Source organism: Lepidochelys olivacea (assembly GCF_965140295.1).
Source record: "Lepidochelys olivacea isolate rLepOli2 genome assembly, chromosome: 2".
Classification (NCBI taxonomy): Eukaryota; Metazoa; Chordata; order Testudines; family Cheloniidae; genus Lepidochelys; species Lepidochelys olivacea.
This window is the reverse complement of record NC_140412.1, coordinates 26,203,445-26,228,956: the sequence shown is the minus strand read 5'-3', so window position 1 is coordinate 26,228,956 and position 25,512 is coordinate 26,203,445. Positions and strand designations below refer to the sequence as shown.

Below are 25,512 nucleotides of genomic sequence, written 5' to 3'. Positions count from 1 at the left end.
TTGGCCTTTGTTCCTTATACTTATAAACTAAGGATTCCCCCCTTTCTATTCTGGATCCTTTAAATAAAAACAAAAACAAAAAATGGAGGGAAATGTTAAAGGATGGTACCAACTATTTCTCCTACTCTCACCCTTATGGCTGCCCCATTAAAAGTAGGGATGTAAAAGTTTAATCTGTTAACCAAGAAGCTTAATGCTTATTGGTTTCTGTTAACGATTAAACTCCACCCAGGGATCCCCGCTGCCGGCCCCGCACCTGGGGATATCCGCTGCTGGCCCATGCAGAGCCCCAAGGATGGGCCAGCAGCCAGGACCCATGGTGTGGGGCCAGCAGCAGGGAGTCCTGAATGTGGGGCTGTCAGGGAGGAGCACCGCCTAGAACTGGGGGTGCTGCAGTACCCCCCCACACCTATAGTTCCCCTGTTAAATGTTTAACCATGTAACCTATAGAATTTCAATTGGTCACAAGGCTATTGTTTTTACATGTTATTTACATCCCTAATTAAAAGGGTTCATTTTAGACAAATAAGAAGCACCCACCCATCATTTTATGAAAGGAATGGTTTCAAATGTTTTAATCACGGACTCTTCACTAATTGGGAGAGGGGTTAAAAAAAAAAGGAAAAAAGTACAAAGGGATCCTTTATCCTGTGGGTAGAATTAAAACAAAGTAGAAACGAGCTCATTCTTAGGCTTATAAACCAAGCCTTTACAGATAATTATGTTTTATTACTCTTCATTTTATGAGCATTGTGTTATACAAAACAAATACCAGATGCCTATTTGTTTTATTCATTTTAGGGGGACGGGGGGGGGGGAATCTCTACCAGCACTGTTATGAGCAGCGCTGCTTTTAATTAAACTCAATGCACAATGAAGGCATAAAAATTAATACTGTTTGAAACCAGCAGGTAGGAAGCAAATATATCCAACTGTAACTGCTGAATACCCTCTCCCTTGGCGCCTGCACTGCAAGGGGGAACATTCACAAGCCTATTACTTAGGAGCTGGAATCCGCAGAGCGGGTGCTCTTGCACAAGGTCATTTATAGATTTCATTTTTGTGAAAAATTAATGCCAGTCTTCCCAAAAATCAAAAAGCTGGTGGGAAAAAATCAATGGGAATTTAATGCCACCTGTGTTAAAATGGCATGCCAAGGCCAACGCAGAAACACACTCATAATAAGTGAGAGCTGACTCTCTTAAGCCACATTAGTCGACCTGCTGAAATGGAACAAGTAGGATAAGCTGCTGCCACCTTAGAGAAAAGGCAACGGATGTGCAAAGTGATTTCTGGCTAGCCTGGAGTGAATCACACGTGTTCTGAAAAAAACAATTAACGTGCTGATACCTTTCAAAGCAGGGGTCTAATTCTTCAACCATTTATTCACTGGAATCAGTTGAATTACTCACCGGAGTAATCCTTGATCACATGAGTAAGGCATGCAGGATGAGGCCCCTCATTTGAAAGGAGGGACCTGTATCTGTAGAGCCCCAAAAATCTGCGGATCGGATGCAGATACACATGTTTGTATCCATGCAGGGCTCTATGTATCTGTAATTTGAAGAGTACCACTGCCCTTTTCATATGGAGGCAAACAAATCCAATATAACAAAAGCAAAAATTTGACACATTTTCTCCAGAAAATAAATTAAATCTGACTTTTCAGCAGTCCGATATAAATGATGATTTGCCTGGAGGCACTACGGGAAAACTATTTCCCATTTACAATACTGGTTTCCTTTTTAATTTTAATCACATTCAGATGTGATTCTGGCAGACCCAATAGTGACTCTTTAGTTCAGGCTAATGTTAACTCCACATTGTAAATCCAGTTTTCAACAGCATATCTAGTATTTGTTTAATGTTACCTTCCCCAAAGAGGAGCGGATCTTCCTGAAATTTTGCATACAGCATCTCATCTCAGAGTAGAGTTTTTCTGGGAAGTTTGGGTGTTTAAAATTATGTATTACACACACACACACACACACTTTCAGTTATGGAGCAACTGTAAATGAAGAGTGAAGTGGCTACATCCTTTTGTTGTTCATTTTTAAAGACTTTCATATTTTACTTTTAATGAAATTTGTTTACAAATACATGCTAGATTCTATACATCGGTAATTCAGTCAGTTAATTAATTATAGTCCTTGCCTGTAACAAGAACACAAAATGCCATTATACTGATCAGTGCATTGACTGTGAAACTACTCGTAGTAAACTAAGTTAAACTGAATAAAATAATAAACAAATAAAATAATAAATAATAATAATAATATACAATCACACCAATAGAACAATTCAGGATTAAAGACCCAATAGCAAATGTCTTAAAATTTCTAGCCCCCTAATTTTAGACAGACACATGACACAGCAGAACTCACCTGCAATCATTTCATTATAGCCCAAGTTACAAACATTTTGGCTAAATTAAATAAATCCTTTAGATACAAGGAATAATCACAATCCACTAAAACTGGAAACAATAAAAAATAAAAAAAAGTCTGTGCTCACTGAAGTTCAACAATGTTCTTTTGCATTAACCAAAACAGAGTTATCTGCATTAGTTACTTCATTTCTTACTTTTATCCCTCTAGTATCTCGAGACGTCAGTCAAGATTGGAGCACCACTATAAAACCGCATAATAAGAATTGGTGGTCCCTACTGACAAGGTGCTTACAATCTCAATAGAGATGACAGACAACAGAGAAGCAAGGTGTGGGAGTATACACGTATAAGTATACAAGTAAAAGGCTATATAAGCAGAAGTATATAAGTGTATATATATATAGGATATAGAAGTATAAGTATACAAGTAAAAGGATATACTATACAAGTATAGTATACAAGTTAAAGGGTCAGGGCGGAAGGTGGGAAACATCATGTTACTTCCACTTCATGGCAGGTTGCAGCCTTGATCTAGAAAGGCTCTCACCGTCTCCTTGTTATTAGGAAAGTTGGTCCTTTCTTCTCAAACATGGACTTCAGCTTCCCTTCCTTTAATCTAGATGGTCATTGTTCATTGAAGTTGATCTGGAAGCTGCAGCACTTGCAGAAGCTCCTCCATTCCAAGATGCATGGGAGCAGTGAGCCCAGCCTTCCATAGCTGCAATGGCTACTCATAAACCGACAGATATATTTCAAGGCATTATTATTATAGTATGTGAAGTTCTTTAACAGAGGTGCAAGGTATTGAAGCAGGATCTTTAATCATATGTCTCAGCAACAAAACCAATACCAGCTGGGTTCTTTACTTAGCTTCTCAAGATTCTGTCTGATTTGTGCCCAAGGCAGGACGCTCTCAGAGATAAGACCTTGCTCTTTGAAGTCTCTCCCTGAGAATGTCTTCTCTAGCTCTTAGTACAGCTCTCAAATCCTTCCCATTTGTATTGGTTCATATAGGACCATCCTATTCACCTTTACTATCTGTCCTTCTGCACATATGTGGGTGAAGGAGAAGATTAAGATTTAAGAAGATAAACCAGATCGGGTTTATGATTGTGTTTTTCTCATGTAATATGTGAACAATGTGCATATGATCAAGTGAATAAACCAACAGGAAAGCAAGGATAAAGCACCAGAGTGTACTTGATCATTTGTGTTAACAATTGTAGCTCAGCTTTAATTATGTATATAACTTTGCAACATACCAGAGCATCTACAAAAGTACATTTTGTAAATAAAGAATAATGAATAATAAATAAAAATAAAATAAATAATAAAATAATAATAATGAAGAGTAGACCTTACTAAACTACTCTGCCATTACTATTAGGGGGACAGTGGTAGAAAAGTGATCACATTGTTTGTGTGTGTAAATTATCCAGTTACTATGAAAAAAGAAAAGGAGTACTTGTGGCATCTTAGAGACTAACCAATTTGAGCATAAGCTTTCGTGAGCTACAGCTCACTTTAGCTCACGAAAGCTTATGCTCAAATAAATTGGTTAGTCTCTAAGGTGCCACAAGTACTCCTTTTTTTTTTGCGAATACAGACTAACACGGCTGTTACTCTGAAACCAGTTACTATGGTATTTTTGCATTTATTTTGGGCAGGGAATAATCTACAGGAAAACATGCCTGGGAGCCTTGCACCCATGATCTTTGAAGTGTCATCCATGTAACTTCACAGAGCCCTAACAACTCTCATGCTTTGATTATTCTCCCTTCCCACTCCACCACCTCATTTAATCACTTTATTCTTGCCACAACAGCAGCCGGACAAACATAGTTGAGAGTTCATGGCTGAACAAGTCACCCTGACTGACAGGAGGATTTGGAGAATTTTGATATTCCGGAGGCAGCAAAAGAAATTACCAAGAGGAACTGGTTGGGAGGGAAGTGAGAGGGGGAGAGAAGCAGGGACTACAAGGACATTTATTAAAATGATGGCATGTTCTCCAGAAAGAAAACACATCTTGACACACACATATCTTTGCTTTACGTCTAGCAATCAATGACTGCCCAATTTAGTAATGCATATATGATTTATCATATACTGACAACATGTAAAAGCTACTTGAGATTTGTGTCAGGTTCAAAAATAAAATACAATATAATAAAAATATATTTTAAAAGCACCTTTTATAACTCCTCTGTATTTCCAAAACAATATTTGAGTCTAAGAACAAGGCAGGCAGGAAGTTAACAATGGGCTTGCACTAAGAGATACAGAACTGCAATATTGTATTTAAAGGAAGAGCAGGGGACAGAAATAAGGTATTTGATTGCTTGAAATAGTTCCCTGTCTTCCAAAAAGTTGGCTTAAAATTCCTATCTATAACACTTACCTTGCTGTTATAATTTTATTACCACTACTTTTGGGAATTTCTCTGGTAGTTAATATGCTGAAATGGTACACAGGACTAGGTCCTGCTGCCATAGATAATTTGGTTCTAAGGGAAATCCATCAATTGTTAATGGCCATGCAAATTGTTGAAACTAGAGAGTTATTCACAGTTATCTCACTGTGATTTGGTAAGTGTCCATGCCTGATGTGATCACTCACTTGATATTTTATTCCATTATAATTAAAGTAGTATGCTTACCTTCCAGATGTTAAAATAAAAAGGGGGTGGGAAAAGGTTTTAGTTTTCGTTTTAGTTATTTTAGGTATACTTGTACTTACCTGAAGTTTTTACATTAGAAGAAACCTTTAAGAATAAAATCACTGCCAGCTGAAATGTTTAAATCCATCTGATCAGACATTAAAGTAGTTAATCTGCACTTAATTTTAGGCCCAGATCTTGCATGTGCAGAACTTTATCCACGGAATACCTTTGTCGGACTGGGGCCAAAAACTGCGGATTAAGCACTTTTAAAACTTCTAATCTGAGGGTTTAAACATTTCTATTGTTGAGGCTAGAACAATTTGATGTTTAATAAGTTATATACAGATTTCCTCAAACTCATAACGAGTTCAGCGTCTTGCATAACCAACTCACTGATTATTAATTTTCAGCTTTACTGCAATTCTTGCATCTCAGATGCAGTTTTCTTGTGAGATGCCTTATTTTTACTAAAATGTGGCTTGGGGTTTGATTTTGTTTTTAACAGCCCTCAAAGGGGAAAAAGTTACTTTTCAGAAGTACTTCAAAAAGGAAGTCATATTACACAAAATAAGCCTTATTATTATATTTCCAGTTTGGATTAGATAAATTATATTTAATTTTAAAAATTCCATCTGCTGGCACCCAGCACAATGGTCAATGGCAAATCAAGGAGATAAAACATTTATATGTTTATCTTCCGGAAATAGCTCATCGAGTGTCTGTGCAGAGAAACCCAAACCAAGCCTTTCGAAATATAAACCCAGACACTATGAACCAAGAATTGTCCTTCCCTTCATCTCCAGGTAACAGGCTTGATTTCCAGAAGCAGCCTCTGATTCCGCACCTGCAGACAATAGTGGATGCAATCTTGATAGCACACTTCAGAGCAGTTCAACATTAAACTACCCAATTGCACCTGTAAATCAGGTACTGGTACAAAATGTGCCTGCAATTATTTGCAGGTGCAAAGATCAGAAGAGTTGAAGCTCCTCTGAAAAGAATCAATGCCTCCAACCAAACGGGTTACGTAGCTACATGAATGCGAGAAAGAGACACAAACTGATACCCCAAGGACTCAAAATGGGCCAAGCAAACTAAATTACAGAGTACTGCTACCAGTACTTGCTCCCGTATGAAGCCCGTACGCAATGGTGGCAGTATGTTCTGTGCTCGTTTGTGCTCTGCTCACTCAGCTAGACCAAAGGCAGGTCTACCTGCCACCTGCGCACTCCAGTGCCATGGGGGAATGTAGCAAGTTAATCTGGTGGCCAGAGCAGATGAAGACACCCATTCAGACCCACTTCCATCTGCTGCAAAAGGGGTGGAGGTGTTTATGGAGGAGCTGCATAGGAAGACAAAGCATCACGGGTAACCCTTCCTTTGAAGGGCTGAGAAAAGGGAGCTGCTATCCCAAATGGGTAGGAGGGTAGGAGCACAAGCACTTGCCCCACCCAGGAGCTAAGACATAAAATGAAGAGCACTCCAGGAGTGAGAACCCCCTGCCTCCCAGCAGTGGAGAGGAGAGTGGGCATGGCACTGCGGAGGGAGGACAGATTGCTGAGACCCTAACACCACTTCCACCCTTGCAATCTGCACCACACACTGCAAGATAGCCACTAAACAAGGCCTGAGCTACACCTACAGATAACCGAGTCTGTTCACACACAGTCGACCCCCTTTTTCATTTACAGAGAACATGAGCTGTATCCTGCAGGAGGTGCAGCTCAAACACCTACACACACAAATCTGTAGGGGAGAGGGTTGTTCCACCGGTGCATGCGACTCCCCTTAACAAGGGAGCATCCAAACTTATCGAGGAAAGCAACAACACCTCCCCTTCAAATTCCTCCACGTGTTTCCCAGCCAGCCCACAACAAATCTAAGATCCTGCAAGTTTCAGAGTAACAGCCGTGTTAGTCTGTATTTGCAAAAAGAAAAGGAGGACTTGTGGCACCTTAGAGACTAACCAATTTATTTGAGCATAAGCTTTCGTGAGCTACACTCTGCTGAAGTGAGCTGTAGCTCGCGAAAGCTTATGCTTCAATAAATTGGTTAGTCTCTAAGGTGCCATAAGATCCTGCAAGGATCCTTCAAGGCTCAACACAATCTCAGCCCAACCCGCGGCTCATTTCTGCTCTCCCGAGCTCTGCTCACTCCCTAATTTCCTCCCGGTCCTCCTTTCACCAACCCCTCCCAGCCTCACACTTTCACTCAAGCTTTCCTCCTCCTTTCTCCTATTAACACAAGACATTCCATCTTCTCCCTCCTTCCGGGAACCTTTCCCACTTTGTTCTCTCTAACACGCCCTCCTTTCCCTGAACTGCTATCTAAGATTGTAAGCTTTGGGTGGCATCTTATTCTACATCTGTAGAGTATCATGTACCTTTTTTACAGCCCCAAATAACTGATTAATAACAAACCGGGACCCCCCAAAGGAAGTGAAGATTCAGTTTAATGTAACATGTCCTGCTGTGGGAGAAGGAAATGTTATTATAATAAATGGTATCATAGGTGCCGAGGCACACATCCCCAGAACTAAGATTGGGCTTAAATTGGTGAAAGTGAACAATAACACATATCATGTGACTATGTTTACAGCAAATCCAATGTTTTCAAAAAACCTCAAGTATATAATTACAGTCTATTACAATTATGCAAAGAAATAACATTACAAAGAGGCCTTCTCATTTCCCATTCTTAGCACTGAATACTTTTGTTTTTGAGCCAATCAACTAAATTAGCCCTAATTCTGTTTCATTCAGACACACAAAAAGTATATTAGAGAAAAAAGTGAACAAACAGGAAATTCACTTAGGAACCGGCTTTTAGCTTTCGTGTGTTTCTGGACTAGAAATTGTCATGGGGAAAAAAAGTTAACTTAAAGAAGAACAGCTTTACTGAATTTATTAATGGCATTGCAAGGTCACACGGAACATTTACCAGTTATGGAGATGCCGATAGCAGCTGCAAATGTGACAATGATTTAGTTGGGGATTGGTCCTGCTTTGAGCAGGGGGTTGGATTAGATGACCTCCTGAGGTCCCTTCCAACCCTGATATTCTATGATTCTATGAACATCTGGTACAGTTTGAGTTATGTGGGGTGAATTAAAAATTGTATATACTTAAAAGCAACAAAGTCATCCCTTCCAACACCGTGACCCAAGACAACTCTGTCACAGATGAAGCAAGCAAGGGAATCTAAGTTTGGAGAACATCAGTTACTAGAAGCTGAATAAAACATCAATTATCTATCCTTGCTTCATTAAATATTCGTTGACACAGTTGATGCAATAATTAAGACTTGACCCTGAGGTAGCACTTTACAGATCTCAAAGTGTTTTAAAAAGGAAAGCAAGTGGCATTCTCCACTATTTTGAAGACTTGCAAACTAAGCCACAGTGTTGCGAAGCAACTCATTCAAGGTCACGCAGCAGGTGAATGACAAAGCTGGGAACAGAATCCCAAATCAGGTCTGCTGACTCTTATCCTTTGGACCACAGTGATATGGAAGGAATAAGTTGGAAACTCATGACATACCATGTGACAGCATTACCAATGCAGTGCAGTATGGAGGGAAGCTGGAAAAAATCTAATGTACTTTAATATGAAAAGGGAGCATGATGAATCCAACATTAAAGCCTCCACTGTACAAGTTAACACAGCTCAAAAAGCCACACTAGATCCATCCCATGACTCTTTGGAAAGGACACGATTAGGGAGTTAAAGAGGTATCTCATTACAACACCAGAGCAAAAGAAACTTTGATCGAAACCTGACAGCCAATGTTAATATTTAAAAGTATCCAAACAAGATACATTGGGAGAGATAAGTGGCGAATACACTACATTTAAAATGAACGAAGAAAGACGTGCCACCTTCCTTCTGTTATTGTACCATTCTAGGCTTCTTTGGCTGCTTTTAATAATATGTTTTGTTGTTCAGCAAAACCACACTAACCAAAATTCAGATCTCAATCAAAAAAAGTCTGCTTACTGAGAACACACATATAGGCTCCTGTCGAGAAAAGCAGTGAGACACGTACTTTCCTGAATCAGGGCCATACACATTCAAATATTGCTCCCTTTTTCGCTATGTCCTTCAAACCCTTCCTTAAAGCCAGTTTCTTTCATGACTTTTCAACATATGGATCTCCTCTTCTCGGATATTGACACCTAAATTTATTGCCCATATAATATGGCATCTAAGTTAGATTATAAGGCTTTCAGGGAAGAGACTGTTACCATAAGTGCTTTATAAGTTTTGTATAAATCTACAGCCCCACATTAAAATAAAATGAATACTGACGTTTTTAAAAACCCATTAGACAACAATAAAAAACAAAGACAAATATTAAATAAGTGTTTTCATCCCAGCCAGCAAGATGAAGGGGTGAGGAGAAAGAAAGACTTCAGAATACAGTGTAAACTATAACAGGGTTTTGTTTTAAAATGAAAATATCCTAAAGTATTTGCTAATGTGGAAAGCTGTGGAACCTTAAATATAACCTAAAGTTATACTCATGCATTCTTCAGTGCTAATGTAATCTGCATAGGATATGCAACAGACACACACGTATTGCATCATCACATTTAAATATAGCCAAGTCCTGTGGAAGAGAAATCAGTCATCTTAATGGTACAGAGCATGCTATTTAACTTATTTTTTAAAGTCTCTAAATACTTGCTTGGGTGCCTATTGATTAATTTCTCTGGTTAACAGAATGGTTTGTTTATCAATGACCACAAAACTCCTTGGATATTCAGAGAGAAACTTTGTAGACAGAAAGAAGAGGCGACAGTGAATACAGTTAATGCTCCAGAAATCATCATATTAACAGCCAGTCCTCTCCACACCCAGCCTTTGAGTAAATAAGTCTTTCATTCTCTTGCTATGCAAAGTATTTTCCTTTAAAACAAAATGAATGGTGAGGGGAGAGGGTTGGAGAGTGGGTGGTGTTTTTAAAACATTAACTACAAATATCTGACACAGATGCTTAATTATCCTAAGCATGGAATGTAGGAGTAACCTCACACTGGGGTTCAGAATGATTTACCTACACAGGAGCAGCCATACTTAATCAGACTGATGGTCCCCCTTCTAGTTAACTACCTTGTGACAGCCAGTGGTTGCTACTAGATACTTTCGAGGAAGGGGCAAGAAACCTTCCAGCAGATGACTAGGGGATAACCTTCACACAGGGAAAGTTTCCTCCTAACCCAGGTAACTAAGAGTTTGGTTTCAGGCCTGAAGCATGATGGTAATATGTATGTATACACCCATTCACACATGGAATCTTTTTCAGAAAAGGCCTCCCATGTCTGTTAATGGCTACAAATGGAATGCATGTATAAAATCTCCCCTCCCTAGGAAGAAATAATCAGAGAATACAGTGCCTTCCATAATGACAGGTTTCAGAGTAGCAGCCGTGTTCGTCTGTATCCGCAAAAAGAAAAGGAGTACTTGTGGCACCGTAGAGACTCACCAATTTATTTGAGCATAAGCTTTTGTGAGCTATAGCTCACTTCATCGGATGCATTCAGTGGAAAATACAGTGGGGAGATTTTATATACACAGAGTACATGAAACAATGGGTGTTACCATACAGACTGTAACAAGAGTGATCAGGTAAGGTGAGCTATTTCCAGCAGGAGAGCGGGGGGGTGGGGGGAAGAAAGGGGAGAGAGACACTTTTTGTAGTGGTAAGCAAGGTGGGCCATTTCCAGCAGATGACAAGAATGTCTGAGGAACGGGGCAGGGGGAATAGTTTTACTTTGTGTAAATGACACATCCACTCCCAGTCTCTATTCAAGCCTAAGTTAATTGTATCCAGTTTGCAAATTAATTCCAATTCAGCAGTCTCTCATTGGAGTCTGTTTTTGAAGTTTTTCTGTTGAAGAATTGCCACTTTTAGGTCTGTAATCGAGTCACCAGAGAGATTGAAGTGTTCTCCGACTGGTTTTGGAATGTTCAAATTCTTGACATCTGATTTGTGTCCATTTATTCTTTTATGTAGACTGTCTGGTTTGGCCAATGTACATGGCAGAGGGGCATTGCTGGCACATGATGGCATATATCACATTGGTAGATGTGCAGGTGAATGAGCCTCTGATAGTGTGGCTGATGTGTATAGGCCCTATGATGGTATCCCCGGATAGATATGTGGACACAGTTGGCAACGGGCTTTGTTGCAAGGATAGGTTCCTGGGTTAGTGTTTTTGTTGTGTGATGCGTGGTTGCTTGTGAGTATTTGCTTCAGGTTGGGAGACTGTCTGTAGACAAGGACTGGCCTGTCTCCCAAGATCTGTGAGAGTGATGGGTCGTCCTTCAAGATAGGTTGTAGATCTTTGATGATGCGTTGGAGAGGTTTTAGTTGGGGGCTGAAGGTGATGGCTAGTGGCGTTCTGTTATTTTCTTTGTTGGGCGTGTCCTGTAGTAGGTAACTTCTGGGTACTCTTCTGGCTCTGTCCATCTTTTTCTTCACTTCAACAGGTGGGTATTGTAGTTGTAAGAATGCTTGATAGAGTTCTTGTAGGTGTTTGTCTCTGTCTGAGGGGTTGGAGCAAATGCGGTTGTACCGTAGAGCTTGGCTGTAGACAATGGATCATGTGGTGTGGTCTGGATGAAAGTTGGAGGCATGTGCTATGCTTACCTACATGCCTCCAGCTTTCATCCAGACCACACCGCCCCTCACTGTTCCTCACAAGTTCTTGTCAACTGCTGGAGATGGCCCACCTTGATTACCACTACAAAAGGTACCCCCTCTCCACCCTGCTGGTAATAGCTCACCTTACCTGATCTCTCTTGTTACAGTCTGTATGGTAACACCCATTGTTTCATGTTCTGTGTATATAAAATCTCCCCACTGTATTTTCCACTACATGCATCCGATGAAGTGAGCTGTAGTTCACGAAAGCTTATGCTCAAATAAATTTGTTAGTCTCTAAGGTGCCACAAGTCCTCCTTTTCTTTTTTCAGAGAATCCAGAGATTTCCTGTCTCCTAACACAAGATTAAACTGTGAATGCTTATTAGTAGTAGTAGTATGCCAGGACCAGTCAGGATCAGTAGCCTGCCCCAAGGAGCTCACTATATACATAAATGAGACCTCTAAAGTATGGGCAGGGGAGAAGGAAGAACAATACAAGCCAAGCAATCAAGGTGAAGAGCATTAATTTTATGTTTTTCTTGTTTTCCTTGTTCTTAAAAAAATAGCTATAGTAAGGGATGGGATGGGTGTGTATAAGGGGGAATGGTTAATAGGAACAAGAAAGGGAGAGGCAATATTGAGGGTCGCATGAAGGAAAGGACAGAAGGGATGGGGAGGTGGACTGTGAAGCAGGTGTAGAGGCAAACAACCGAACAGCCGTGAGAAATAAGCATCCAGAACCAAAATATAAGGAAAGAGTTTCACGGCATCACCATTGTCTGAAAGTTCAGAAGGTGCCATTGCTGCAACTGTCACCTCAGCTCCCAGCGCCTACCTGTGATCCCAGGGACTGACTCCAGCTGGAAGTTTCGTTTTCCCACCTGGCAGAAGAGGCCCTGGTGTCCTGGGAGGAGGCCTCAGAGGGAGACAGTCTGGCCCCAATTCTACATGTACATTTCTACATGCACCATTTTCAGCACAAACATAACACAGAAGAAAGAGTGTATTAAAACAACATCTTCAAATGTCTCCGTTTTGTGGGAAACCTGGTAAATGCCAACACCCACCTATATGCTGCATTTTAAAGAAAAGCATTTTCAATCAGCAGTATGAAGATCAGGTAACTGGAAGTTGATAGGACAGCAGTTTGATGGGGATAGCAGCTGAGCAGCTGTGATGCTCCGAGAAAATGCCCAGGATCCTTCAGTGGCTCTTGAACTTCTCCAAATCCACAGTTTGGAGAAGCAGCCTACTGGTTAATCAAATCTATAGGCCAACTCTGGTCCTATTGAGGTCAGTGGCTTCAAACAGGAACAGAATTTGGCCCCACATGACCACTCAGCCTTTCATAAGTATCTACACGGAACTAGAGGATTTCTTACTCATTCCTAAATAGCAGCTTAAAGGGTGAACTGAAAAAACTTTTAAAAACAAATCTTATTTACAAGATGCCAAATCAGTAACAGAATTTATGCAGAGACTTAAAGGGGACAGATATGTTGACAATTTAATACAACATATTTGAAGCTCAGCTCCTCTATTTGCCTGCCAAGATCCAACTTTACAGTTTTGTGTCTCCCTTGTGAGAGATAAAGATATCGCAATTGCGTAACAAGACAGGAGTTCAGAAAAGGACTTAGGGGTTTGTACTGCTAATTCTAACAGAGGACACGCAGAACCCCAGACTCCATTCTTGGCAGGTAAGAAAAGATGGTAATGAGTTAAACATTTCATTTTTTCCCATTTTGTTCTTTATTATGCTTCATTATAACCTTCACGTACATAACCATAAAAATGTTTAGGAGTTCCAGCAGGGATTTGACAATGGTTCTTTCAGCATAATATACATCTATCTGTAAATTACATATTGTATACTAAAAATGAATGGAAATTTGTATAGATACATTCAGCTATCCTAAACATGCAGTAGGTTGGTGCTATCTAGAGAGATGCCACATACTTATAGGTGCATATACAGAAATCTAGTTAGATTTTAGCTATCTAGTCTGTTGAGCCTATATCCCATGTATTGATAAGGAGAGTGCTCGGCTGAGTGTTTACAGGCCTCTAAAATGTCCCTCATTTCAGGCTCAAAGTAGTCTACATTCCACACCAATTTGGTGGAACTGATCCTACATCACTTTCTGTTCCCTGCATGAAACATTTCTCTGTGTCCCTTATTTTGGGTTTTGGCCACACAATATAGCCTGTATTTGGGTGTTGGCTGATTGACAGGTATAGCAGGCGAAGGTTTGAATAATGTCTCCCTTTGCTTATGCTCTGATCAGTTCATAGAGGCTACAAGATCCAAAATCGCTCTACATGTATTCTGTCTCATAGCTAATCTATGGATTTTTCCACTGTTGAAGTTTCCATCACTGATTCCACATAGGAGGATCTAATACTTTTTACCATTGGTGGAAGATGAAGGGCCTGATCCAAAGTCCAATGAAGTCAGTGAAAAGCCTTCTATTGACTTCAGTCACCTTTGGATCAGGTGCTAAACATGAGACTCCCATCACGTCACTTTCTCCATTTTCTGAAAGATGTTAGGTCAGGGCTATCTAGAGTCAAAAAGGCATAGATAGGTTGGGTTACATACATTGCTATCTTCCACCTTAGAAAGATTTCAGTTTCTGGAAAATGTCTTGAAAGCTTCTGGCTACATGAGGACAGACATATAGCTTACATTTGTATCCTCTGTTACCTTTCTGACCACATCAATGGTAATCTGTAATATTACCTTCCAAAAAGTAACTTGACATTAATTAAACCTACCCATGAATTTTGCTTTTGTTAAAAGATAGTGTTTAGTCCACCTTTAAATGGCCTCTCTTTAACCTTCAATAAACATGGCACCTGTTTCCTTCAATGTATGCACCTAACCATTTCCAAAAGTGGAAATTATCAAGCTAAAATTAAAAAACAAATCATATTGAAAAGGAATTTAAAAAAAAAAAAAAGAATGGTTCTAATGATAGGCTATAGAAGTCAACCCTAATGAAGAGATTCAGGGAAAGAATACCGAAAGTATTTTTAAAAACCCTGTTTGCAATAGTCTAATCACGATAATGCAATTCATTTGAGCCTGCATCAGCTTTATCTGCCGAGATGCACAACTTTGATGAAAATTAATTAGCTCTCACATACAGATGGCTCTCTTAATAGAATTTATGAAGACTGAGCCAAATATGTCCCCCTTCTCAAAGGAATAAGGTGCACTTTCCACTTTACATAAACAGAGAAATCATCAGTTGATTTTTCTCATTTCTTGGAGGAAAGGGTAGGGGGAGAAAAGAGAGAAGCTCTATTCTGTAGAGATGTAGATCTTGCTTTTACCGGGCACTAAACATTTTGCTCCAGGAATAATTTCATTGCAAGTAATATCAATATTACCTTTTCTACAAAGTGACATTTTACACTGGAAATAAATGTAAATCATAACCTTACTCTGTTGATATGACATCATCGAGATTTTAAGTCCAATCATCTAGTTTAGCTGGCTTGACAAAGATTCTCCTTACAAAGATTACAGCCAATCTCAAATCATTCATGATGCACCTTGCATGGATCAATACTTCTGGGCAGTGCACTATATGATGGGGATCATGTAATAAATATGAGCACAGAAACAAGACAGTATAAATGCCACAGCAAATTAAAAAAGAGTGGCACAGAAGCTGACACAGAGAATGAAATATTTGACTTGGCCAACTCCTCACGGACAAGCTAATCCGTTTCTAATACACAATTCTTGGAGAATACACATCATTTTAAAACCATGAGGACATGTTGCTTAATCCAATCCAAAAATTGCAGAACAAAAGCAGCTCAGTCTGACCTGCGAGTCATGTGAATATGAATTTAGATCTAGCGTAGGCCTAGTTTTAAAATCATTATAACAAATTCTTCTTTAACTGGCATAGCCTTGTGCAATGTTATCTTTCTCAGGTGCAGTTTCAGTTACAGCTAATAGAGGACTACCTGTTACAACATTTACATATACATATGTTATATATTCACATGTAAGAAATACTACTGACTGCCTGTACTCATAATTGCTTAAGGATGTGACCTTGTCAGATTTCATACACTGAACAGAGTCAGCTATGATCAGTATTTGAATGGGAGAAAAGCAAAACTCAGGATGCTACAGGAAGTGGTATTCAGTAGGTGGCACACTTTGCCATAAATCAGTACTGAATCAATGCTTCAGCATTGTACTAAGGGACAGCAATATGCTCTTGCAGGTCTTGCAGATAAGATATAAAGTTAAAAGGCCTTAACCATTTATGGTAATTCACTGGGGTATTAGCCCCAGTATCCTGACCACAATTCCAATTCAACAACTAAATTCAGCCGACCTAAATTTCCTCTGAATGCATCCGATGAAGTGAGCTGTAGCTCACGAAAGCTTATGCTCAAATAAATTTGTTAGTCTCTAAGGTGCCACAAGTACTCCTTTTCTTTTTGTAAATTTCCTCCTGCAATCTTAAATAACTATGATTATCTCCACATCTTGTCTTAAATTATTGCGTAGCATTTCTGTGCAATGTTAAACAGTTACTGCACACGACCCCAGACAGAGTTGCACTTTCCACTGAAGTGGACTAGCAGGGATCCCTATACTTCTTAGATATGAAAGACTACACATCAGGTGTAGTTTTTATTAATGTTAATGTGTACTATAAGGTGTGTGTTGTACACTCCTTAATGAAATTGACCTGCATAGACACTGTAAATAACACAAACTCAGGTTCCCACGTAATTCAAGTTCCCAATAGTCAAACCTTTGACTGGTATTTTTTTGTGTTTAAAGAATCTAGTAAAACTTGAAACCATTGTGAATTCTGCAGAATTCAGCAAGGTGGCTAAAAGACATGAAAAGTGTAGACTCTCTCAGATTAAACAAGCATATGCCAGAAATCTCTGAAGGCTATAGGCATTTACTCTCTCTCTCACTCAATGTCTTATGAACAAGACATCAGTTACTATCCACAATTTAAAGGAAATCCCAGTTCATGAGTCAAATGTGTAAACACTTTGATTTGAGCTACACAATCTGGATTTACACCAGTAAGTTATTCATACTAAAAATGTATCAATTTTCTATGCTCAGAAAGTGAACAAAATAAAAAGCCAATAAGTATTTGTGAAGCTTCAGGTGGCTCTAAAATAAGCAGTAAGTGGATGACATTCATATCAAAGAAAGCACAGAGCTTTCCTGGGTTTCAGCATTAGCTAATTAATTTATTTCAAACTTTGTGACTAATGGCTGCAAGAGAAATTGGCAGCCAGTTGGAAATTTTGGTCAGCATTAACATCATTGTAACTTTCTCATTACCTTCTTCCAGGATTATTTTTCTTCTACACAATATTTCACAATCCATTGCAAACTCTTCCAGCCTTTAGCAGTTCCTGATGCAGCTCTAGATTGTACTAACTCAGCAATATAAAGATGCTCTGTTTTTTAAAAACTTTTGTTACATGGAAACAGACTATGCAGTTTTTGCATGGGAATATTTGCTCTGGAGCACACACAGCAGTGATCAGCATTTAAATTAACAGTTTCAAATTGACTAGTTAGTATTGCCATTCTACAGAGGTCATTCCTGTACAGTGATTTTTCAGCAGCTACATATACAAGTTACATAATTGCAAGGGATATTTGGGGAGAACAGTAACACAGTACCCACCTAAACCACCTGCTTAAACTTGCCCACAGCAGCAGTATGCAAAGCACCAAAAGAAGAAAAGTAATCAAGGTGTTACACAGAGTATACAGAAAATGTTCCTAACCACTAGAAAGAGTTATCAAGATGGGAAAAAATACCAAGGGACTTTAGAATCAATGGGGTTTTCCTCCTTTACCCATTTGTAGCTGTCTGATGCAAGAGAAATAAGATTGTGAGCTACCTTACTACACCCCCCTCCACAGATCACAGACTCAGTCCTGTCATTGGACTTGAGAAAGACAAGACTGGGTGCACACACACACACACACACAAACACACACACACTCTCCACAAGTCATCAGCTCTCTTCGAGCTTTGTCCTAGGTGGTTAACTTCAGGGCTGGGAAGGAAGAGGACGTTTGACCTGAAGAGACAAAATGATGAATGAATGGTGGAGCCAGATACCAGAGTAGCCTTGAGCAGCATTTCTGTTGCAAAGCCAATGAGCGAGCATACAGGTCATCAGCTCCTGGTCTAGCTAAACCCAGGAGAACCTATAGGACTTTGCATTCCATTGCAAATATTTTCCACAATGAGGTGCTTCCACCCGTCTACTGCCCCTATATCTAAGTAACTTACTAACAGCTGGAAAGAATTTCGGGGCAGGAAAAGAAAAATCATGGCTTTCCTTTGGCCTGAAAGTATGTAGCACATTTAAAAATGCATATAGTTGACAGCTGCCTAGAACACGAGAGGCCAGAAAAAGCTGGCCTAACCTTAGACACGCAAACACAAAAGGGGAACTGGTCACTTACTTTTCATATTCGGTGTTGTCTCTATCGCAACGCGAATCCTTGTGCTTTTGCCAGTCTTTGCCATGCTTGCAGGTGGTCAAGAGGACAACATCCTCCCCGTTATGGACGTGATATAAGGCATTCCTGGTGTCTGACCCTATCCCTGTCAGGTACCTTTTCCCCTTGAATACCAACATGTACTTCCTGAGAGGAGGGATGGTGTTAAACCTTAGAAATCCCTTCTCCCCTCCTGTCCTAGGATGATCCTTAGAAAAGAGCGGAATAGAAACATCGAAATTCGGTCTGAAGTTTTCAGTACTGATGCTAGCTTTAGCCAGCATCGCCTGGCCAATATCAAACCCGACGTCTTCAGTGTAATCGGGCCAGGTGCCGGAATATAAATTAAAAATTAAATGATTTCTACCATTGTTCCACAAGTGGAGGCTTTGCACTTTCGATCGCAGGTTGTGCACGTACTGGGGTGACAACTGGTCTCTGTCTAAGGTATCCAAGCTCAGGACAAACAGGCAAGCTTGGCTCGGATCGGAAGTGTAAAACCTGGATCCCTCGATGGCTGCTAGAATGTTTTGGTAACTTTCGGCGATCTTCTCCCCTTTCTGCTGCGGGTACACGTAGACTTTGAAGCCGTTTTTCTTGCAAAGGGTGAAATCGAAGCAGGACTCCATGCGGCACTTCTTGCCTTTGTAGACGCTGGAGTTGGCGTCTCTCTTCTGCCTAGGGGAAATGTGCACATTGTAATCCTCGTTTTCCAACTGATCCCAAGGAATGAAGGGGCGCAAAGCGTCCGGGAATCGGGGCCAATAATGATCCGGGCTGGTGTGGTGCAAGCCATTCCTGCTACTGTGCTCCTCTCTCCTGCTTTGGTTTCTCGCTGCCCTGAACTGCAAGCCTCCGAAGTAAAACAAAAGGACGAGACAAGTGCCAGCTGAGAGCAGGATGAAATAGCGTTTTTTGGCCTGCATGTGTCCTATCTGGGTCAAGATGATTGTAAATAAACACAAGGATCACCCAAGTTTGCCAATCAACACTTTCAGCTCCAGTCCGCCATCTTCCCGCCTGCAAAGACTTCAAACTCTCTTCTACCACCTTCTCTTTATTCCTTTCCCAAAGCCTTGGACTGATGCAGCGCATGTGGGCGATTTCTTTAACTTTCTCCCCTTCTGTCTTTCATCTTTGGGTCGCACAATAGAGAGAGAGAGAGAGAGAAACAGCGAAGGCGAATAATTCACGCCCAGCACGAGTTTGCAGGGCAAAGGGCTGGGAATTCTCTTGCATGCACACACATACAAACACAAATGAACTAAGCACCAAACCCAGTTCCCTTCACCTCTCAATCAGTTGCAAGACTGAGTGTGTTTCCCCTCCCCCACTCTCTCTCTCTCTCTCTCTCTAAGCGTTGCAAACGATCAAGGTACAGCAGCAACTTCAACTCATCCAAAACACTCCCGCAATAACCAAGCCCCCCGGTTCCAGAGCAAGTCAGCAGCAGCAGCTCACAGCCAGCGCCGGTTCACACAGCTATCATGATCACATCTTCCAGCTTGAGCGCCGTAACCTTACAAATCCCTGCATTTCTCTTTATTCTTTTCTGCAGAGGAGCTCCTAGACTCGGGTGCTGTTTACCCCTCTCTCCGCGATCTCTGTGAATGGCCCCCGGGATGGAACCAGCCGAAGCAGCGAAGATCCTCCTCCTTCTTCCTCCTCCTCTTTGCCCCCGCCCCCCAGTCAGTCAATGAGGTGCGAGCTGCCGAAGCACAGAGGAGGCTGCCTGCCCCTGTTCGAACGTCGCCGATCGCAGAGTTCGATCTCCGAACGTTACCCGGTTCTGAATGTTACACTTACACATTCCATTCCCCGACACCACAGCGCTGACCTCATCCATCCACGCAGCCCGCTCCCCCATTGGCTGAGCGTCACGTCCGGGGTGGGCGGTGCTTCCGCTGCACCCATTCATAACCCCCCAGCCGGAGGGTACAGTGTTGCAGTAGTATGTTAAATGGAAACGCTTCAGGGACGGGGTTTGTGAGAGCGTTGCTGGGGTGCCCCTCAGGAAGATGCCTATTTAAGAGATCGCCCACAAACTAGGGCAGCTTGCAGGCATCTTTGGGGCACAGTCACCCCTCCTGCCCTTTCCCTGGCACAGCACTGATGAGCGATCGTCTAGGGGGGACTCTCTAGGCTTATGTTAAGCAGCTTCCTTGGGTGGGAGACTGAAATCTGAATGCAACAACATACAAGTACTTGTCAGTCTCCCCACCCCCAAGTACAGGCAGTAACAGGACTGGCTCCCGCCCACAGGCCAGAGAGGCAGTTGTCTAGGACGGCAGTCACAGGTGCTGGAACTAAGGGTGCTGCTGCACCCCCTGGCTTGAAGTGGTTCCCATCATATACAAGGTTTACAGTTTTAATCTCAGCAGCCCTACTATACACATTGTTCCAGAACCCCTGGCGTCAATGTTCAATGTTTAGTGATTGTTTTGGTGGGAGTGTCTGTTGAGGGACAGAGGCTTTCTAGTTTGCCCAAGGCTAGGAGCTGAGCCAAGGGAGGGCATATCTGAAACAATGCATGACAGTGTTAAGGGCGAGCCACCTTTGCAGGAGAAATCCTCAAGGCTATGTCTGTTGAGCAGCACAGGAGGGATCTTATCAGCAACAGCTGGCTCAAGATCCTCTCTGGCAGGCTCATTAAACCCAGGAAGAGAGCGCGCCTACCCTTTCATCTTTTAACAGCCCCTCACAAATCCATGCTAACTGCAAGCCAGTAATGCAGGAGCTGAGCCAAACACATACAAGAGAAAGTTCTCCCTGAGTAGTTTGCTGAGGAAATGCAACAGAGAGGACCTATTGCTAGAGGGAAAGGGAGCAGAGGTCTGGGGAGCGCTGGTGCCAAGGGGAGGAAGAGAGTTGCTCAGCTTAATCTGGAATCAGGATTTCAACTGGAAAACTAGGGAAGGGAGAATATCTTTCTCCTTTCACATGGGCTGGTTTCCATGTCTCTACTACTGTCCTCTACTGGATGGAATACTGTATTACCTCACAGGTATCTCTTGCCTCTGGTTGTAGTGTTTGTTCCTACAGCTAAAATAGAAAGAGCTCCTGCACTTTGAATCTCAAAACCATGAACTATAATTCCATCTGGTAAAAATATGATGTTATCTATTGATCTTAATGCATTTAAGATGTGTTCTTGTAATTAAAGCGGGGGATTGTCAGTCAGCATGACTGGGATCCTGTTCTCTGTGTGGCCCCAGGCAACTCATATGACGGATTTACGCCTTGCACGCCCCTAGGTACAGCATCTTCAGCGCTTCTTCCCCCCCCCCCCCGCCGCCTACAGCTGACCTTCGTGTTTTCCATAGAAAATGAAACTTTTAACTCATTTTTAACTTTTAGGTGCCCTTAGAACGCCAGGGTCCCTAGGCACATGCCTACTGTGCCTAATTGGAAATATGGCCCTTGCCCTCCCTGTGCCTCAGTTTCCCCATTTTCAAATTATGCATAACCTGTTTACCTCACAGGGATTATTACTACAAAATGCATGTCTGTAGTGTACAGGACACTTTACAGGCAAAGATAACACCACTTGTCCTGAAGCACCTATCTTAATTTTTATATAAAGTTTTGAAATTTCCAGATGAAACATACCAAGTGCAAAATATTGTTATATTTCTCAGTGACTCTCAGACATAACTGGCAAATATTTAAGAAGAAGAATCTCATTAGACACCTACATAAAAATCTGGCCTTAAGCAACTTTCCTATGGATTCACTGGTATAACTAGGAGCCCAATTTATTGATCAGAATGGTGTGCTTTACACCTACTTTGCACTGGTGTAAGGGACTACACAAGTGCAGGGCCATGGTGAATCAGGCCCCAGGAATGCAATCAAGAGTCCTGATTTCCACCCCCTTTCTGTAACTTAGGGCTTAGTCTACACTGGCAACGCTAAAGCACTTTAACCTGGGCTCTTTTCCCCTCCCTCATCCTCACTGAGGGCTTGTCTACACTGGCACTTTACACCACTGCAACTTTCTCGCTCAGGGGTGTGAAAAAAACACCCCCCTGGGAGATGCTGGGAGCCACACTCCCAGCACTGGTAGCTACTCCCCTCGTGGAGGGGGTTTTTATATAGCACTGGGGGAGTGCTTTAACGTTGCTAGTGAAGACATGCCCTGAGCTCCTTGAGTCTGCCATTCATGCTTCTAGAGGTACCTCAACAATCCAGATCTGAGACTGTAATGAAACACATACCCCAGCAAGCATTGCATGGCTTGAGTTTCACTGGGAATACACTGCACAGCATTCACTGCTCCCTCCCTCCCACAGATGCAATATAGTCCGTGAGAGGCCCATAGCTGAGAAGAAAAGGGAAATTTAAAACAAAGTGTGCATTCACAAAGATGAAAGATCCTGCCACTACTAAAGAGGACAGTTGAGGGCCTGCCAGACCTATGATAATGAAGAGCTCATCAGTGACAGTCAAGCTGATTTGGGCAGGAAGCTGATCTGAGGACTCTACTGCCTACAGTCTGAGCAAAAAGAAGATGATTCCTTTCCAAAATCAATTAGATTTGGGGGAGGGCTGCTAAAGGAAAAGGGACAGGGTCCAATGTAGAAGCTAAGTGCTGCAACTCTACTGAAGAAAGGATTTAGAATAGTAAGAGAGAAAGGATCCCACAGGAAAAGGAAGTAGCATTTGTGACCAGCATAAATAGAGGTGGGGCTGGAAGTTAGAATTTGGTTGAGCACCTGATAACACAGGAGTAAGAATAGAATAGATAATAAATCCAATAGTAGAATAGATAGTAAACCCTCCAATCATCCCCTGAAAAGAGGTCAGCTGCTTAGAAAGATGAACCAAGGCTGAGGATAGCAGCTCCTTCTGTCAAGAATATGAAGAATCCCATTATTATCTGCAAATTAAGTCTCCAGTGACCAATTTAAGACAGAAAGGGAAGCCAAGTGCCCATGAGTCTTGCCATTTGTGCCAAGGACAGTAGCTGTTAAAACTAAGTTTTGAGGATCTGGTACCAGTGAGTCCAAGAAAGAAATTCTGCTCATGACAGAGAATAATTGAGAGGAAAGGGACATGATCGGACCTGAAGCAAAACTGCATTGCATTTGAAGTTCTGAGGCTATCACAAGGATCACAGTACCAATAAACGATGAAGCCTAGAGAGGATTAGCCCTAGGCAAAGATAATTTGCCCTAGGCAACATCACTTTGAAACCTGTTCTAATTACCCTAAATATCACTGCAACTGACCCTTACAGTTATTGCTTATTATTTGTACTGTGATAGCCCCCAAAAATCCCAGTCAGATCTGGGATCCATTGTACTAGGGACAGTAGGAAGACATGTCTGTGCCCCTCAGATATTGCTAAGACATTGCTATCATTCACATTTTGAAGGAAATCTTTGTGAGTCAGAAAACACCTCCAGTTCATTGCTACTTTCTGAAGCAGCACCAGAATGAAATTAATGAGACTCTAGTCAACTTCATAATTAATATTCAGAACCCTGTGGGCAACGGTGAAACTGACAAGAATCATGTAAAGTTCACTCAGCTGCTTCATGGGAACCACCTGCAGCCTATGCAGAGGAACCTGGTAATGGAAACTTAATAGTAGTAAAGTAGTAGTTATGCTTGCCACTAGCAGCAGGTAGGAAGCTTAGGAAGGACAGAGTAGCCGACTTCCACCGCCACATAGGACACACTGCATACACACAGCGAGAAAGCCAGGAAGGGAGTAGGATCTTAAAATGCTAGATTCCTATCTGCCAGAGACTGATGAGTGAAAGACAGAACCCCCAGCAGACTTTGAATACTGTTTGTTAATAAGAATCTGCCAGCTTGAGGGTGAGCCTTTGAAGCTGGTCCTCACAGACTGGACTCTTTCAAATCTTTTACATCTTCATCTGGCTGGCAGTTGTCTGGGAAACTTTCCAAGCCCTTAGATAAAAGGACAGATTTTTATTTCCAGCTTTGCCACAGATCACATGTGTGATATGAGGCGAGTCACTTAGGGCCAGATTTTTAAAGGTATTTAGGCACCTAAAGATGCAGTGAGGCATCTCATGGGATTTTAAAAAGTGCCTAGAGCCCACATCCTCAAAAATGTTTACGCACATAACTTGCATTGATTTCAATGGAATTTAGAAGCCTAAATACCTTTGAAGATCTGGGCCTCAGTGCCCAACTTCCACTGATATAGACATCTTTAAAAATCTGGTTTTTAGAACCTGATTTTCAGACCTGCTCAGCTCCATTTGTAGTTTATAGGAGCTGTGGATGCTCAGCACTGATGAGAACCAGGACATTAACTTCTCTGGGCCTCAGTGTTCCAATCTGTAAAATGGGGGTGATACTTCCCTACCTAATAGAATATTGTCAGATTTGATTTGTACATGTTGTGACGTGTTCTGAGATCCTAAGATGTCAGACACCATATAAATGCAAAATGTTGTGTTCAAATTCTTGGAAAGACTGTAAGTGAAGAGCTCACGTGAAGCTAAACATCCCACTTGCCACCTAGTCCTGCCACAGCTTATGCCACAAAAACACAATTACTTGGCTAACTGAAGATGCCAGAAGAATTAGGCTAACATTTTCAAAGTCAGGTACCTAAAGTTCCACTCTTCAATCCATATTTAGGCACCTGAATAAAAGTGACTTGATATTTACTTTGATTTGTGTGTCTTAATCCTGACTGAAGCACAAATCTTGGGCTGAAAATCCTAACTTTTGAGACCATGTTAGTGATATTGACTGCCTTGTGATTCTCACCAACTTCTCAGTGAAGTAGCACATATTTCAGGGTTAAACTGTAGTGTAATTTTTGAAGTCCAAGGGAAAAAAATGGAAAAGTCTGACTGACGAAGTCCTTAATTCTGCTGGATTGCACCTTCAAATAGCTTGTTGCCTGAAGTTGTTATTGCTTACCATTAAAAAAAAAAAAAGACAAAGCATACTTTCAAATATGAATTTATGGAATGAGAACATGCTATAAAAAATTATTCTCCAGCTTGGAGCAAATTAAAGTGGTCTCTCTTCTACAAATTAATGCAATTAATACTAAAGCCATGGCTGTTTATCATGTCTTGATAACATCACATGGGAATGAAAATATTGGCTCTTTTATCCCTTTAAATAGCTGAGATGAAATGTTTGCGCTTCAGTGTTGCAACAGCTGTTTCTCATGTCCTCATACATAATTGGTTAGTTTAGAGGCTATTTAATTGTCAGGAAATTATTTGGGTTTTGTATTGGTTTACTTTTAGGGTAAAATGCAAATGTCCTCCTAATAATAAGGTGACACTTT

General features: G+C 41.3%; 1 protein-coding gene across 1 annotated transcript in view; it reads right to left on the bottom strand.

Moving 5' to 3' along the window:
- Positions 1 to 20,079, bottom strand: part of EXT1 (exostosin glycosyltransferase 1) — a 272,410-nt gene extending 252,331 nt beyond the window's left edge. Inside the window, exon 1 of the mRNA XM_084621526.1 lies at positions 18,189 to 20,079. Coding sequence (XP_084477652.1) covers positions 18,189 to 19,150 — 962 coding nt within the window. The 5' untranslated portion in view covers positions 19,151 to 20,079. The remainder of the gene's footprint in view (positions 1 to 18,188) is intronic.
- Between the last annotated feature and the right edge of the window lie 5,433 nt (positions 20,080 to 25,512).